Source organism: Pagrus major, chromosome 10, assembly GCF_040436345.1.
Source record: "Pagrus major chromosome 10, Pma_NU_1.0".
Lineage (NCBI taxonomy): Eukaryota > Metazoa > Chordata > Actinopteri > Spariformes > Sparidae > Pagrus > Pagrus major.
The window spans coordinates 5,233,093-5,252,164 of NC_133224.1; the positions used below are offsets into that span (position 1 = coordinate 5,233,093).

The 19,072-nt window shown below is 43.7% G+C and overlaps 1 protein-coding gene across 1 annotated transcript in view; it reads right to left on the reverse strand.

Moving 5' to 3' along the window:
- tnfsf10l (TNF superfamily member 10, like) overlaps positions 1-19,072 on the reverse strand; it is a 58,365-nt gene that overhangs the window by 25,910 nt on the left and 13,383 nt on the right. The window contains exon 2 of the mRNA XM_073475647.1: positions 4,960-5,109. Coding sequence (XP_073331748.1) covers positions 4,960-5,109 — 150 coding nt within the window. The remainder of the gene's footprint in view (positions 1-4,959; positions 5,110-19,072) is intronic.

Sequence of the window (19,072 nt, forward strand, 5' to 3'; positions counted from 1 at the left end):
GTTATGAAACCAGTTCCATTTGCGTCTTCTTTCTCTGAGGAAGTACAATCAGTCAAAAATAGTACAACTTGTTGGAACAGAGCGCTGGCTCTTTCAGCTTTTTCGTAGCTGATTTGCGGCGATGAGCCGTGATCAGAGCTTCCTCCAAGCACCTGTCTGCTCGAACAGCTGGGATGCCTTCCTGACACCAACAAGCTGCAGGAACAATTGGCTATAGTCAGACTTGAGCTGAATTTGTCCTCAGGAATGTTGCTTCTGTTCATCTACTGACCCTCTCCTAACCTGCTACATCAAAACACAGAGGACTAAAAGAACGGCCAGACATTTTGGAGAATCTGTTTATGCGCTTTCTTGCCAACAATTCGACGAGAAAATCGATCCACCTCTTAAATCTGTCCGTTAACGTATGAAGCTAGAGCCAGGAGATGGTCAGGCCCAGTCTTTCGGTTCACAGAGGTCACAACCAGTTTCTTTAAAAGATAATTTACCGGCGGCGTTTGGAAAACCAAGAAGATCATTTAAGAACCAAGTGTTTGTTTCCAAGCCAAGATACCAACCTACCATGCTGCCCGGATAAGTAAAAGCGTCACAACTTGGGAAACAGGTGCAGCAAACTGAATATTTTTTATTTAGATGTCAGAAGCGTCTTTAAGGATTCCAAAATAACTTCAAACACAGTTTAGAAATATGTTACGGGTGTGACTAGCATCGCTGATTGATTATCTTTTAGAGAAACTGATGGAGGAGCAAACCTGGGCTTGGTTAGCATAGCTGAGGATAAAACCCTGGCAGCCTGGAGGAACTGGTAGCCTGGCTCTCGCCAAAGATCAAATCAAATCTTGTCATTTAAAAAACTTGGATCTTCATATGAATGAATAAAACAAGATGTTGGAGAGGGATCTTTGGACTGAGCCAAGCCTGCAGCTTCATACTGGATGGACAGATAAGAGAGAGGCATTGATCTTCTTACCAAAAAGCAAATACATTTACGAGGCTGCCAAGCCAGTGACCCTAGTTCGAGTCTGCGTTTTGACATTTGCACTCGTTTTATGGCAAAAAATGGATATATTTGGCCGGAAGTTGGGACATCTCTAGGCATGTTTGTGGCGACAATAACCTGAGATTTCTAATGGGAAGGCAGGACATTTTTTACAATGTTTGTGGTGACAAAAACATATTTGTGACAGCAGGTTGGGACATTTCCATCCACGTTTGGGGCGACTAAAACAGGTAGAGTCTTCTTAGAGTTTTAGGCAGTAAATGCTGTGCTCCTTGATTTGATTTTAGTTTGGGAACGCATTACAAGTAAAATAAATAATTAAATAATGGAAAAGGAAATGAAAGAAAAGAAGCACTGAGGGCACGATGTCCCTGAATGCTGCATTGGTTTTCCACAGATAATCATCATATTACTGGTGTAATTTAAACTGTGTAATTGCTCTCCGGCCTCAGTATTCAACAAGAAGTCTACATAGATTCACACAGATCAACAGTACTGTCACTGAAGCATTTTATACGGAAAGAGATGGCGCCTACTTGGTCTGCTAGCTCGATCTGAGTGATGCAAGCTGATGATGAACACAACGTGTTGTGCAAAGGGAGATGCGAGGAAAATACGAGTGGACAGCTGTGAAGCACCGTTGACCACCGTGACGCTCTACTGGAACCAAGTGCTTATATGGAAATTGATGGGTTTTGGATTGTTCACGCATGTGTGAATGTTTGGAAAACAATAATAAGATGTTTGGATGTGTGTGGATAAAAACTAGACGGTCCTGTTCACGTCCACTGAGGAGCACAGGAGCATGGAGCAGCACTCTCCGATCGTATCGTACAAGCCGAGCAGAGAGGGGTGAAGAGTTGATGAGGAAAAAAAGAAGCAGATTGGGAGATAAAGTAAGCCAGAAAGAGAGAAAACAAAAAGGACAAGAGATGCTCGGACAAAGACAGACATGGGTGTTTGTGTGTAGGAAATGAGGGGGCTGAAAATCTACCGCTGTAAGCGTCCAGACATTCAGACTTAAGTGGGAAAAAGTCCTCTTGGCTATGTCTGCGAGGAGATGACTTATATCAATGGAGTGACTCAGTGGGCTGAATGAGTGTGTGTGTGTGTGTGTGTGTGTGTGTGTGTGTGTGTGTGTGTGAACCACAGCTTGGTAATTTCATGCTGATTCAACACAAACACACACTGAGGAGATTAAATGTGTGTCAGTGCGTTTACTTCCTGCAGGAGTGTATGGATGCCAGTCATGTGACCTCCCACAAATATATTAATATCAGCTGAAGTCTATTTTTATTTATAGGCCATAGCTTGGAATCGCAATTTGCCTCATGGGGCTTTTTTTTCGATCTGTACAACACCCGTCGCTCCCTGTCGTTTTAAAAGCAATGTGGAAAATAAGTTCAGGTCTTGCTGCAAAACAAAGATGGTGAAATCTGTTTGATCAGATCTCACTCATCGATGCCAAGTAATGCCAGGTGTTAATAAAACCTGAACTCAGTTGGAGCAGATGGAGAAGGCGCCCTGAGGCTGAAGACATCATATTCAGCTACAGCTGCGCCAAAAAAAACCCAGAAAAACCAAATTTTGCCAACAACTGCTTGATTTGATGCATGCGTGCTGGCGTTCTAAAAAACAGGAGGTTCGATTATTCCTGTTTGGCATGTTGATTTGGCTCGACTCGGTCAGTAGCTGGAGCTGACACTCAGCTCATGAAGGGGACTAAGTTACTTAATAATCCTGGGTTTGCATCTTAATTATCTTGGAGTCACAACTCAGTCCAATCTGAACACTCGGGGCTGCACATCGGTTAGTCTGACAGTTATTTTCATGTTTAATTGATAGTCTGTAAAAAGCTCATCACATTTTCCAAGAGCTCAAAATGACATCTTCAAATTGCTTCGATCAATGGTCCAAAAACCCAAAGACTATGGAGCCGATCCCAGCCGACCCTGGACGAGCCATCACAGGGCTGAGACATACGGACAAACAACCACTCCCGCTCACTTTCACACCTACAGCCGAGTGATTAGCGTCACTTGCAAAACACGATCTCTTTCCCCAAGTTGTTCATGCGTCTTAAACAAACCAGAACACGAGCATGTTTCAGCACGTCCGTGTTTTGCAGAAAACACACAATGCCAGCAATTCATTCTGGCGATCGGGTCGGTGATTGATGCACAGGAGTTGCTCAAGACACGTTTACTGTAACACTTGAGTTCATCACAATCACTCCAGCCACCCGCGTGTGGGCGCCCACACTTCGACTGAAGTCTGGCACAGGCTCACCAAGTATCGGTTTAACAGATAAATCCAATAAAGGCCAAGCAGGTTTCATCCAACGGCATGCAAACACACGCACATGCAGCCAGAAGCGTATTAGCAAATCAGTGTGTGCTGAAAAACAACCCCGGGCGCAAAACTGCCTCAAGTTCAGACTCATGTAAACACGAGTGAGAGCAGAGAAATGTAAACTTATAACAAAACAGTCTCAGAGGAGTTTTAGTCTGAAGGCAGACACCACTTCTAATTAATTATTGGCCGGTTTTGTGATTGAATGTCACGTTTAGACTCATATCAGAACGATCACGTCTCTCCAAAGAAAACAAAGAAAACAAACCAAATACTTGGCTCACAGATGTGCAGATTTCCACAGCGATTGTTGGCTCTTATGACGACAATCAACTGTCGGGCAGAAAACAAGTCGAGCAGCCAGCTGAGGTGCAACACCAGCGTCAACAGCGTCAGGTACAAACTGACAGAAACAAATGAGGCGTCTCGCTTGTAGCTCGCTCATTTTCCACTAACAGCTCTATTTTTACTCAATCCATCATATTACAGTTTCCAAGACAGCTCCACGTTTATATGATTAATGCTGCTTACCGTCTTATTAAATGTTTAATGGTTGAGACGACTGAGCAGATGAAAACCGGCCATAAAGTTAATAATGGTAAAGTGGGAAACATTACTATTACTGACTCTGACTCGCTATATGACTCTGTAATAGTCGTATTGTTATTAAAAACAGTCCGTCTGCTGTTTTTAATCATAACAAATGGAGCTCGCCTCTAATGAATTCCTTGAAACTGTCGAGGTTCGGTCCAAAAACCTCTCATTACGCCCTTCACTTTAACAACGTTAGCTGTTTGTTTGAGGTAAACTGTCGAACTCTCAGCGAGCGGTGTTGTCGCTTTTGGGAAAAACAAAAAGTTCTTCCCAATCGATCTCCTCACTTTGTTTTTTAATTCAAGACATGTGTCCCTTATATAATCTGATCAGTGTTACTGCTCAGCTGAAGGTTTCTCCATTACGATGACAAATACGTCCAATTAGTCACACCCAGAGGTTCAGTTCTGCGTCGCTCCCCACAGATGTTTCCCCCCGCTCGGTGTAACCGGGCAGATTCCTTCACGCTGAACTCCCAGCCTCCATCTGCTCTATATAACCCCGGGCGGTCGGCAAAGACGGCCAAGCACACTTTATTTTGGGTTAATATCCACAATATATCATTTAGAGATTGGAAATTATAGCCTGGGTTTTATTAGTTAACATTGTTGAGGTTCGAAGTCGAGTATTCAGAATGTATGCGTTTAATTTAACCATTTTTGAAAGGTTTCTTTTGCCCCTTTATCCTCCTCTGGACCGATCACTTCTCCACTCTGAATGGTTGTGAAACCTTTTTTATTTTACACAACACCAACTAAAAAAGGCATCTTGCAAAACCCCCGACCCTGACCACAGTTTAAAGCTCCTTTTATGTGATTGTGTGCAAGAGTTTAATCCACACTGATGAACTAATAGACCCATTTTCCTAAAGATTGGACAACAGCAAGACCAAATATACTAATATCAGTGTATAAAGTGGGGCCCACGGGGCAAAGCTGGCCCGCTGAAGGGTTCGATTTGGCCGACCAAGTGTTTCTGAGGTAAACGAATCCTGCTGAATGTTTCTGTCTTACCTTGGAGATGTATGCTTTGATGCCTTCGGCCAGTTTGATGCACGGCTCTCCAAAGAGCTGGGCCAGCTGGTCGGGGATGTCCTGGTCCTTATCCAGAGCATTCAGTAAACTGAGACACTTGAGCTCCTCTGTGACGCCCTGGCTACGCACCTGCAGGGAAAACACATGAAAAACAAAGAATTACCAAGGAGTTAAAAAAAAAAAAACTGCCTTGTAGCAAAAAATCAACCACATCTCTGCAGGATATTCACAGTGATGTTGATCAGTAAGCGTGACTTAATCATTCTGACAAGCGCTGAGCTTTAGGCGCTCTTTGTTTGGGACCGCAGGCTCCTAACCCCCATTATGGCGCTTCAAATCTAGCACTGCCAGGAAATAACATATACAGCGAGTGAATAAAAAGTACTCTATAGGCTTCCTCGTCAACTACAATGCAGCCTGTGTTTTGCCCTAACGTGTGTTCACAACCAGAACAGAACAGTCTTGATATAAACTCCATCTCTGAACCCGCTGGCGCCCACGTTCACAGATCATTCCCTGCGATTCTGTAATCAATTTTGCATTGTTACGGTGAAGCTCAAGGACGCTCACAGTATAGTCTGCCTCAAGCGGATGCAGAAAGTGGATTTGAGACGTGGATGTATTATTTAGGACAGGATACCAGATGCAAAGATGGCGCCGGTACAGTCCAATGAGAATTGCAATCGCCTGGTGCGTACGCCAGCTTCTGGGTTTAACTCCCTGAGCGTGCAGCCTACTTAATATACGTGGTAGTGTTCGGCCCCGCCCATGAGTTACAGTACAACATCCACGCTAGCAAGCTACACGCTGACATTGTCAAGTAAGTTACCCTAACCCTAACACGGCAGCAAATGGTACCACCCCAAAAACAAGCTAGCAGGTGTTGTTTTTAAGTCCCACCCTGGCCCTCGTTTGCAGGAGGCGTCGTCGCTGCATCCTGGGCTTCCGCCACCCAAGACGATTGTGATTGGTTCAAAGAAATGCAAGCCAGAGCGTTTTATTGTCCTTTAGCACAACGATCACCTTTTTCCATAACTGGCACTGAACTACGGAGGTAGGTTTACAATATCTGCCTACAGGTATACTTACAGTTTATACTTTATACACCTTTTATATGGTACAGTAAGGCTCTACTTCTTTAACGTCCAATTTGTAAGATAGCCGATGTTTAGTCCCATTCTGAGGCTTTGTGTTGGAAACACCTCGAGATGATATTGCCATCCAGGTATTAAGTTAAATAAGTGCTAATATTCATTATAAAACTGAACCTTTCAACTCTCTGCGACCATATAACCCTTGACTGAGCACACTACTGCAAATAATGTTATTAATGCAACGATTATTTTTTGCTTTTGCTCTCTAATTAAATCCAGCAGCTCCTATAAGATCATAAAACATCTTCATCATCGCTTTAATTGCTTCTCTGGGACATTCGTGCTATTTATCCCTGCTGCCAAGTCAAACCAGTTTTCCTTGTGTGAGCCACCACTCTCCCTGCACTTCTACAGCACAGCCAGTGTACAGCCCTGTCAGTGTGACAACTCTGTTTCCTCCTGCATATGTTTCTTATTTTATATGTTTTTTCGATGTCTTAATGTTCTCCTGGAGCTCGCCTCTTTACCCTTTCTGTACATCTCTCGTTATCTGCGGCATTTCTGGAGGTGTTGCCGTGCTTGGCTGACACGGTATATTCTGAAATCGCGGATGAAACAACCTGAGTCCAAATATTTTGGCACACGGATCGGACGCTGGATCCGGCAGCTGAAACCCAACTCCTTATGTAACAACACTGACAGCTCTCGAGTTTAAACTGAGCACACACACGCACACATACACATGTAGTACACCCATATCGAGACATCTAATAAGAAACAATTAAATCAGAGTTCCTCTCGGGGGGGAAAAGGGGAAACTGTTTCTATCCCTTTAGCTACGCCTCCTGTTTGGCAGCGACTTCCATGTGGAAAAAAACGTTTACAAAAAATGTTTTCATGTAATTTCGGGCAGCACGGGTCGAATAAGACATCTTTGGGAACTGAAACGTCGGGAGAGGCAGCTGTGGCTCGCAGGCTGTGGAGTTTCGTGCATGGAAGAGTGTGTGTGTGTGTGTGTGTGTGTGTGTACCCTTCAGGGAGGTTGTAAGCGTCACGGTCTGAAAGCCAGGCTAATGACTCTCTAACAAGCACTGATGAGGAGAGAGAGATTACAGAGCTGCACTCCTTCACCCTGCTCTTTGTTTTTATTAATTCCTTTCCGCTCGACCTCCGCTCGTTAATGAAACCCCTTTTTCTTTTGTCTTCTTTCTTTCATTCCCTTTTTCTTCTCAGCGATTCTGTTCATGTTGACGCATCAGCAGATCTCCCTGTTCCTAGAGAAGATAGCAGCGTGTCTGCAAATTAGTTTCGAACCCGAGCGGGAAGGACGGGTCACTTTTTTTCTTGTTTTTACGGGAACAGCGCGGCTTTCTTTGTGAAAGAATGGGGCCACATCTGAAGAGTCTCAACATGTTACCCGGTCCTGAAAAGCATGACTCATGCCTTTTTAATGTCTACTTACGAATCACAGTAAGTGTAATTGCATGCACGTGTCGTCGCTCCTGTCGGTGCACATTCCACTTACAAGCTTCTGTCCATATGCAGGTCAACTTTGGGACGCTTGTAATGTCAAACTAGGTCAAATTCATATCCAGATATACTATTTGTTGTCTCTCGGCGCTGCGATGAGAGAAAAGGAAGCGCAGCGGGTCGTCGTAGATCATCTGCACACAATCAGGATCCGTCTCAGCTAAAAACTGCTGACAGTGCAGTCTGAGGCAGAGACGGAGCGGTGTGTGATGACAGCTACCACTGGCAGAAGTGTTGGGGAGGTTCGCACATGCACGAGTGGCTCTGCGCTCGCTCACCGCAACAAATGGAGTGAAAGTAGGCCTCGCTTCCTCCTCTGCCAAAACACACTCCCTGCTTTGGTGGTTCTGGTTGACGGATTCATTGTTATTGAGGAGTGTGTTTTTGTGTGAATATGAAAGGTTTGACTTTACAGGGCGTGCACGCCTGTGTGCGTGCGTGCACGCCCGTGTGATTCTGTGCATGTGCGTCCATTAAGTTTTGACAGGCGGGTAGGGAGTGTTTCTCCGTGTTTAGCGAGGAGATAAAACCCTGAGCTAAAAACAAGATTAGGAGAACACGGTCTGCTCCATTAGGACGTGGAGACGAGGCCAGAGGCTAAACCGAGCTATGCAGAGAGGCATTATCGTCTTGTTGATATACATTCTTCTCTCCACAAAGACAAACTTCTTCCCAAGTATTAAAAAGTGAGAGATTCAACGTCTGAAAGTTTACCCAGAAATCAAGCGACATGCAGTTAGGACACTTCTTATTTTAGCCATTGTTGATCAATTTTCTTTGGATTTGTCGCTGGTTTGGAGCCAGTTTTGCAAATTTTCAACATTTGTAAGTGCAAAAAGAACTCAGGACATTTCCAGCCGTGTTTGTGGCAACCAAAACGGGCTTTTTTAAAAAAAATATGATTTTTTCCTGACCCTAACAAAGTGTTTTTTGTGCCTCAACCTGACCAGATCATAAGAAAATTGAACCTAATGAAATGTAAAGTTGCAACATGAATACATGTAAAGTTTCAACTTTTGTAAGTGTGGCACCATGATGTTTTCCTAACCCTAACCATGTGTTTTTTGTGCCTAAACCTAACCAGAGCATTGGCACAGCATGTGGCCACAACAAAGAATTGCAAAAAGGTACATTGCCAACACTGATTCTGATTGAAGACTTCATCCTGAGGGGAACATCAATGTTGGTACCAAATTTTAATGGCGATCAACCCAACAGTTGTTGAAGCATTTCACTCAAAAGCACAGATATTAACCTACAGGTTGCACTAGACGGATGAAACAACTGGGATCACCCATCAGCAGGACTCACCCTCTGGGCACCGTGGCCATGTGTACCGAATTAAACGGCTATCCATCTCATAATTGTAGAAATATTTCAGTCTAGACCAAAGTGGTGGAACGACCAACAGACATTATCTTCTCTAGAGGCAAAAAATAAACAATTTCATGGTCTGACAACTCAATGAAATTCAAGCCTGTTTTATTTTTATCCAACTAAAAACATCACAGACAAACGCCAAAGCACCAATCCAAAATGTATTTTACATCTCCTTTCCCAGCAGTTGTGTCTGTATTCAACAGTAATGTAGTTTGATGTCTGGCTGTAACACAGACGCCGAGCTGGTCCTTCCTCCATCCAGGTTCAGGTCTCGCTGCGAGATCTTTTTTCATCTACGTTTCTGATCAGCTTCCACTCGCATGACTATTCTGTTACATCTCCGTTTGCATCATAGCTGTATCATTTGCTCCTTTTGAGGCCAAGGAACTGTAATTAGATCTTCATTTTGGGTGATTTTATCAGTTACTTCCCGCACTCATTGTGTTTTGGGTTCGGTTAAACTGTTGGAAAGCAGAGAGGAAAATGTGAGATATTCTGTAGGCCAGTAGAGACACGCAAGCCTCCGGAGATGGGGGACTCTTCATCACTACCATGCCCTGGGAGCATGCAACTGGAACCGCTCCACAGGTTTTTAAAGATGAGCAGTCAGACAGTCGGACACTCCCCCGTCTCCTGAGAAAGCTCCTCTGACAGCAGCTTCTCTTCGCCAAGTCCTGACTCCACTTGACCGAATCCCAAAATTGCAAATCTGGCCACAGTTGCGACGACTTCAGGAACAAGTTACACGCAAATGATTCAATGGTAACAAATCAACTGTTTAATTGAAATGGATGATGTCAAATACTTAATTAATTCCAAAACAAAGGCCTTGAGAGAGTCAGAATCTGACTAGTAGCCCATGATCTGCTGTGCAGTTGCGTTGCTTTTATTGTGAAACAACAAACTCCATTCCTCACAAAGGGCATACTTCCTTTTTTGGCAACTGACTCTTGATTCTCCTTCCCGTAACCCGTCCCCTGAGCGGCATATTTTCACTGTGAGTTGACATCAATGTCTTGTCCTTCCCATGTCTCTTAAGCAACGAGTCCGTTGGGCCCGTTCAGCAGCCAAACGCAGGGGTACACATGCTAAAGACATTCAGAAACACACAAAATCTGATGCAAGTCTCCGTTGCGTTGTTAAACTCGGTTGGATGCCTGAGGAGGGAACGGCTGAGAGTGTCAGTAAATATGATTTTCAGTGACAGATGTTTGGTCACAACAACTCTCAACAAGGATTTTACATTAAGATTTTTCTAAAGTATCTGGTTTACAGTCATTCGTCTTTATTCACTGACAGAACAGAGGGGCGCTCAGGTGGTCTGAGGTGAAATAGCTGCTAAACGAGCTGTATGTCGTTCTGGTCTTGACAGGTTTTAGAAGAGGAATTACTTTGCTCTTTCGACGGAGAATTGATACCAGATCCATCTGACTAATTCAACAAGACCTCATACCCCAACAATAAAACAGATTTTCATTGTCTTCCACAGCAAACCACACGCCCCTTCCAAAACTTACACTTCATAAACTTCTTCGGAGTTATAAAATCTGCCATCGCGGCCTCGACATGTTGTGAGCTGAGGTCTGCGTTAGCCAAGTCACAAGCTTCTAACTCCCTGCCAGCATGTGGCGCTGCCATAATAAGGGTATCAAATGACCACAAGAAGTCGCTTTCAGACAAACAGCCAATACTAGTGTTTGTTTTGGTAGAAGCAGCCTGTATTTTAGCGAACCACGAACCTCTCAACTTCTAAATGGTCAATTAGCTAACAGGCTAGTCTGCTAGCTAGAAAAACCACAGACCAGCTAGCTAAGTTTAGATAAGGTTAACTAAAGTGAAGCTGAAACAGTTAGCATGCTAACCAGCTCTGGACCTGGAACAAACCTCCTCCTTCCAGTGGTGCAAACCCTCCAGACTCGAGTCGGCTAATAGGACTCCTAGCTGCGCTGCTAACTGAGCTAACCAGCTAACGGCAGCTACAGTTAACAGCAGTTAGCGGTTAATCTGGTGATATGCTGCCCCCTATCGTGAAGGTAGCCAATTCTTACATGCTGCACCTTTTTAAGGAAGATAAATTGAAATGATAAATTGACGTTAAGTAAAAGACGTCTTTGGAGTTAGCATGCTAACCAGCTCCCGGCCTGATAACCTCCTCCTTCCCGTAGTCCAAAGCTCCTGTGCTAGTGGTATAAACGACAACACTCCACCGGTGCGTCCAGCTTCCGGTCTCGAGTTGGCTAATGGGATTGCTAGCTGCACTGCTAACTGAGCTAACCAGACTAAGGAGCCAGCGACCCATCGTGAAGGTGGCCAATTCTTACATGCTGCACCTTTTTAAGTATGATAAAATGAGGCATATATAAAAACATGTACACATTTCTCTAGTGTTACGATATCTGAAAGAAAAGGTGTATAGTCCTGACACCACATTAACATCGAACAAATTAGTTTTTCTCGCTAAAGATTTATTATCTTGTAATGAGTCTGCAGAGCTAAGCCAAAAGAATAATGAAAAAATTAAGAAAGTTTTCTCAAACTGTCACGTTGTTATTTTAGGGCTTCGAGCCGAAACTTGAATAATTTATAGGAGCTAAACTGGGACACGGTCCCTTGTTGGTTCTGATTTTGGAAACAATCAGCGCTGCAACTGGTTGAAACACACACACACACACACACACACACACATCTGAGTGATCTACGCTCTCTTTTTTTTATATCCCATCTCCGCCCGAAGACATGTGGTCTCTCATGGCTCTCCACAGTGAACTGGATGACTGGGCTCCAGAGAGAGGAAAGGGTCCGGGGCTGACAGAGCTCCTGTGATCCTGATGCCGACTCTCTCAGGAAGCTCTGAACAATGCATCACTGTTCCCTCCCCGTGTGAGTGTGCGCGTGTGCATATGTATTACGTGTGTGTATCCGTGTGTGTGGCCCGCCGCTCAGTGTGTATGCGCGATTGTGTGAGTGTGTGTGTGTGTGTGTGTGTGTGTGTGTGTGTGTGTTTGGCTGGCCCTCGCTGGACACCAAACACTGAAAAGAGTATCTCAGAGGGCTACTTGGATCCCGGCTACAGTTTTTTGTGTGTGTGTGCTCGTCTGGGAGTTCCTTGGCAGTCCAGAACTCTCATTTGAAGGGATTAGGAAGAGGAGAAGGTGGCCACGAAACTCAAATCCTTCAGGACAGAGGTCCGGACCGAGAGCGAGAGGGAGAGAGAGCCGGCTGTGTTTCTGTACTCTCTCTGTTTTGTGATGAAACAGACGAGACAAGACGGAGAGCGGGGGGTGAAATAACAGCCGAGACCTCGCTGACAGTGGCACGGCATGTAAATAACTTTTACCCAAACACGGAGGCAGGGACGCACACAAGCCCGGGAGTGAAATAAAACACACTGAGCGTACAACACGGCGGAGCCAGCTTCATCATGTTGAGTTACGCTCTGCTGTGTAACTCACGGCCCTGAAGCGCCTGAGGGTGGAAAGCATTCGAGCAATTTGAGGTGGAACTGTGTGTGTAAATTAAATTATCGTCAGGCTTAAGTGTTATGCGTCTTCACGCAGAGACATAAACAGTTGCAGAAAGGGAAAGAAGAAGAAAAGACGGATTGTGCCGAAGTTTTAATGCCTCGACGAAAATGTATTCCAGTTCTTAACCCTTCACAATACCAAGGTTCATGTTTCTGTATGCAAGCGCTATAAAAAACTAGGTTAACATCTAGGCTCGCTGCGACTCCTCACACTTGTAATTGTTTGGTTTGTAGGTGGGCTTACAGTGCCTCTAACGTCGGCCTTTTAAAGGTATGGAAGCCGATTCTGGAATAAGACAGCTGATATACTGCTGCAGAGTACTGATTAGCAATTATGTTGTTGAGACCTGGTGAGAAACGAGAGCTGCACTGATTTACTGAAAGTCATAAATGTGCTGTTGATTTACGACCTTTGCACTTACGCAACGACTATCTGACTGCGAACACGTGACTTGGCTTGTCGTCTGCACCCAGACGTCTGCACTCTGACTCCGCTTTGTGAAAGCTGTCCCGAAGCAGTCGTTAAAAAACTGCGCTACACCAACGTGTGAGCTTCTGGTCATTAAGTGCAGGGTGTGTGTGCGAGGGTCAGAATGAGTCGATTTACAGGGTCAATTTAAACCAGCGTGGGCTCTACTTTTTTTTTGCATATTTTGGGGAATGAAGTCACAAAAACGGGCTGTAATGGCTGCAATGTCGTGCAAAACGTATGAAAACACCAAAGCTGCACGCTAACACAAACATACTAACCAGCGTAAAATTGCTCTTTTTGTCAATGGAGTCTGGTGGCTTTGAAGGGGGCAATATAACGGCTTTGTCTGGTTAAACAAAAACAACTTTACTTTTTAACAATAAGTCCTATCTCTTTAGGGATCCTTTCAAAAATGTTGATCTACTGAACCACTTCCGAGACTTGTGTGTGCATATTCGTCATCTGGACCCCAAAATGTGTGAAAAAAATAGAGCCCAGGGTTAAAAAACACCAGAGTTTTTATTTGAGAACACATGTCTGTTCATGTACTTGCTTTTAAGTGCATGCATGGGTTTATATACATAACTTGTTACGGTGTTGTAAGTAAATGTGTGTGTGTGTGTGTGTTTATCATCCCTTCAGGGCTTTGGCGAATCTGGCAGACGGCCAGCGCGGCGCTGACACTGATTTATTCGTTGGCGCTGTCCGATTCATCCCTGCTATTCGTTTAATGACCGACATCTTTCTCCGCGGTCAATCACGCCGAAGAGCAATCAGGTCGGACACAATAAAAGGAGCTTTTCTTACTGCCAGGCATACACAAGGATATTTACGAGGGAAAAACAGAGAGCGCTTCGATCATGAACACTGGATAAACTACGAGCGTCTACCCCGCTCCGCAGTGCACGCCAAGTTTTCGTCGGCAGTGAAGAAAACAGACTCTCCCCCACAAGAGTGTCTGCCAGAGCCCCGGCACACATACAGAAGAGCTTTCAGGGGGAGTATTTTGAATATCTGAGCCAAAGGAACAATCATTAGAGGGTTGGGAGAACAGAAACCACTGTTTTTAACATGGGTTCATGCGACCGCATGCGTCCCGGCCTTGCCTCACATGCCAGCATCGGTTTGTGTCAGTGAAGGAAACTGTGGACAAAGACTCTAAGTTATCAAAATAAAAATGTCCATCTATCTAACTAATAACAGTGCATGCTGTGGGTTTAACCGTTTACAGTCCTCACTGGTGATCGCTCTTGACATGGCACTGAAATCCAAAAGAAACCTTTATTCTTCTGCTTTTGATAGAAGAAATAGATTGAATAAAATGGTTTTGGATTTTTAGTCTCAGCCTTAAAGGTAATCAAAGACCACCAACACTGATCCTCAACTTCCTCCCTGCCTCCCCCCTCTCAATGGCTCGCTTTGTCTTTCCTTGAAACAGCAGTCATCTGGGAAAAGTATGTTTTGTCTGTGTACATTTCCCCCGATAACAGCGGCAGGTGCCTTAAAATAAAGATGAGACGGCTTTTATCAAGGTCGAGACGATAGTTTTTAAAAACAGTCTCCTAATGAGCTGAATAAAAAGCGAAACAGTTGAGGTAACACGCGATCGTGACTCACGCGTGGGGAGTGTCGCTATCTTTTACACAGCATTTTAGGCATTTAGTTGACCGTCGCTCCAAGAATGCAACCCTGAGAGCTTTCATTATGAACACTGAGTGCAGTTTTAGAGGATGAGTTTCTACGGTGCTTGCAATTATTTTTGTTCAGATCATGAGTGAATTATTGGGTTGTTCCAATGCCGATGCCTGTATCGGAAATTTCCTGCCGATCGCGCCTATAGGGCTGAAATCGATATCGGCGAGTACATGTTTTTACATTTATTAACAGATTTCTTACTGCACAGTAAAGTACCATGAACCAATGTCCATAAATGGCAAGCGAGCTCGTTGATTCAGGTCGCCTTCCTCTCACAATGACCTCACTCTAAATCCTGTCCCGCTTTGATTTCTGCTCTTTTCGCCATAATGAGTGCATGTTTAGCTGATTGCTTACATAAAAGCCGCTCTGATTGCAGCTTTAAGAGTCTTTTACAGAATTAAGAGGGTTGTTCTCGATAAACTATGATTTTAATCACTGCACGGCCAAAAGAAAAAGTGACATCAGTGCAGTGATTCAAGCACAAGTTCAAAGGTGGCTGCAGATATACACAATGTTTAAAAGAGCCTCATGAACACAGCACAAAGAACAAAGCCTCCATTTAAAAAAAAAAAAATCTGCGTTTTATTGCTGAGCATTTAAGTGGTGGTTGCAGCTGTGGCAAGGGACAAAGCCTTTGTTCGGTGAGATGTTTCAAATTGTTACAGTTGGGAAAGGAGCGTAGAGAAGAAAGCCAAAAAGATAGTTCATCTGTTGGCTGAAAATACAACCACTAGGAACTGATTTATATCACCGAATCAAAACAAATTCAGTAACTGCTGGGATGGAGTGATCTTTTCCATGCACAGATGTAGACAAACAGAGGCAAGAAAAAACCCAGAAAAGGGAAATAAACCGTCCCCCAACAGGACTACACAAAGTCTGAAGAGTTCACATTTGAACACTGACCAGATACAATATTCAAAAAGTAGCCTCAGGTTGGGATTCACCAAATCTGCCAACACCTTTAGCTGCCCAACACCTGATCTCAGTTAACGACCGCGTTTCAACATTTAGCAAGTGTGAAACCACGGGATATTTGTAGGGAGACCTCAGAACAATTTCCAGACGTGTTTGTGGCTTTAAAACAGGTATTTTAAGCCAAAACGTCATCTTTTACGAACCCTTACTTTTGATGAGGTAAGCGTGAAACCACTTTTTTAACGAGAGACGACATTGTTTCAACATTTGTAAGTGTTCCAGCTGTGTTCGTGACAACAAAATTGGGTGTTTTAAGTTGAAACATGATCTTATTCTTGACGAGGTAAGCATGAAACTAGTGGATATTTTTGATGAAGGACCACAGTGTTTCAACGTTAGCAAGGGTGAAACCACTGGATATTTTTTAATAAGGGCCAAAGCGTTTCAACATTCGTAAGTGTGAAACCGCTGGACAGTGTTAAGGAGCCCCCAGAACGATTTCCAGCCATGTTTGCAAACCCAGGTGTTTATGACGAGACCTCAGGACATCTCCAGCGGGTTCGTGACCACCAAGACAGGCATTTCAAGCCAAAACTTGATGTTTCCCTGACCCTAACCAAGTGTTTTTTGTGCGTATAAGCACAGCGTTGTGGCAACATGAAATCTAAAATTGAACCTTAAAGAAATGAAAAGTTGTGAGTGGTTTGCAGAAACACACACTGCCGACACAGGGTTAGGACTATCAAACTACAGTGATGAGAAATGCTGTAAATGATCTTTGTGTGTGCCAGATGCTTCGGCGCTTACGGGTTATTGTTTTACCCGCAAGCTACAGTGCAAATCTATGCACGCACCTCTGTGTGTTTGTGCATGCATAATTGCGTGCATGCTCTGCAAGCACCAGCGTTTGTGACAGTGTACACAACCCCCCAGCAAGACAGCAGAATACCACTCCCAGACTTTGCGTGTGGGACTTTGACCTCTCTTTGTCACATTTTGCTGTTTTGGATTCCTTCCAGTTTAAATAAAAGTTTAAAGACATACAAAAGCAGGGTGGACCTGCCTGCCGATATTCCCGTCTGTTTCTTTCTTTCTCTTTAACTTCCTTGTTCCTTCAAACAATTGAGAGGGTTACTGTTTAGGTGAAAAAGAGCAGTTAAGATCAACTGTGATAAAGACACAGACTGTTTGCTGCTATCTCGGAGTTTACTGTAACTCTGTTTATGGGAGTGTGGGCCGTGTTATCTGAGTGGCATTGAGAAATTAAGAGTCACCATAAACTTTAGCTTTCGTTCCAAGGGTTAACTTTCTGGTTCTCATCATCTGGCTCAGAAGAGGGAAGAGGAAGAGAAAAGAAAAGAAAAGAAAAGAGGAGGGAGGATGAGAGAAGAGCAAGAAGAGGTCAGGACTTTCCAGTTCGTCTCAGTCACCTGTGCACACATACCGACGGAAACGCCCGAGGCGACTGAGAAAGCGAGAGGTTTAAAAGAAGAGAAATGAGGAATGAATTAAATCTGTCATATCTTACAGAAGGCAAAACTGATGGTGCATTCCGGCGAGTCAGTTGTTTCCAAATTTATCGACAGGAAGTTGCACAATGGATCCCAAAATTACAATACAGGCTTAGAAATTGGGGTAATGTCTAAAAAGCTGTTTGCAGCAGATGTTTGTGAACCAGTAACCACAATGTCCCCCAGACTCCCTTAAAAATCATGTCATTTAAGGAGTTATTGAGTGAGGAGAAACATAACAAACTTTGTGAAACTTTGCTACGACAACGTCAAAGTTGGACGTGACTTCTTGTAAATTCGGCATTAAATGCAATACATTAAGTTTTTCCCATCCTTGTGCTTTACCTGCCAACATCTAGCAGCTGTCTGAACACAGTTTTAACTGATTTCATCAATTACACTGAATTTATATAAAAAAAGACAACATTTTATGGACAGTAAACATGTCTGTAGAAATACAGTAAACGGTAACTCATACAGGTAACTTCTTTGAGCCCTGTGGAGATAGTAACAAGACTCCCTTCAAAAATCACTCAATTTTGCGAGTTGGGAGTCAGGGGAAACTTTACAAACATTGTAAAACGTGTCTACAACAAATTTATAACTCATTGGGCCTTATTTTATATTCGGCATTAAATGCAACACATAAAGTTATTGCTGTCCTTGTAAAAAGCTCCAGTATGTTGAGGGATCGCTGTAGCAGCCTGCCTGTTATTGTGTCTGAAGTGCTTACCTCCAAACAGCTGTTTGAACACAACTGATTTTGCCATACACACTAAATTTATTAACATTTTATTGACGGTAAACAAGCCAGCTTTTGCCAATACAGTAAACGGTAACAGATATAGACAACTTATTGGACGCCTGTGGAGAAAGGACCCAGACTCCCTTAAAAAATCGCTCAAATTTTGTGAGTTATAGAGTCAGGAGAAACTTTATAAGGTTTGTGAAACTCTATCTTCAACAAATTCTCAACTTATTGGGCTTTCTTGTTAATTCGGCAAATGTTATACATGAAGCTGTGTCTTTGTTTGTGTAAAAATACATCGAATCAATTTGTTTCATTGCTGTGCAGATTTATTTGCATACAGGGCTGACTTCAATAAAATAAATAGTACATTAGATTTCTATTTATCTGTACAGCCACAAGCTAATATCAAGAACAAACAATGGTGTTTACATCTGGCTTTCAGGCGGAGAACTTGGAGGATTTTGTCGGTCACGTCCTGTAAAATATTTACTCGAGCACAAAGACGAGGCTTTATTTTTTTTGGTCAACCCTCCAAATAATTTGACAGGCGCGTGGTGGATCACAGGATATCGAGGACCATAAAGAGAACCGTACAAAGACGAGCTGCATTTCTGCGTGCTTTTGGGACCTTTGGTGCATTGTTGTAGACGTAATCCATCTTGACATTTGGACGTCTACGCCAGCCACAAGTTGGGTCGTGACGAGCAACTTAAAACGAGCCTAATGGTTTCTACGTGACAAAGTGGCTAAATTAAACAAACAGCTGGGCAACATTTGTAGTTCTTGTGTACGCTTTCACCCTAAGTGACCTTTAATTGTGACAGGCTAAACCAGCTAGGCTAAGATTATAGTTTCCACCGCTGGATGACTGCTGTATGGATCGTTTGGGAAAATTAAAGTGAAGAAAATGATAAACCTGCTCGAGTAAACAACACAGTGAAGCAAAGTTTAGGTCAGCGTGCTACTGTGGGGTCCTCTGGGCTCCTGTGGGTGGGCAGGGCCAGCATGGGTGGGCAAGTGTGTCTGTAAATGTGTTTTTTTTTGTGTGTGGAGGTGGTGGCATGACTCAAGAGGGGCTTTTACCAGTGTTATTGTACTGGTACAAATTGTAGCTGCTCTCTGTTTTCTCTGGTGGGGCCCAGATGTCCTCACAAGAATGAGAAAACAAAGAAAGTGGGCTGAAAAGGTTATTTTTAAGACGAAGGTTGGACGTAT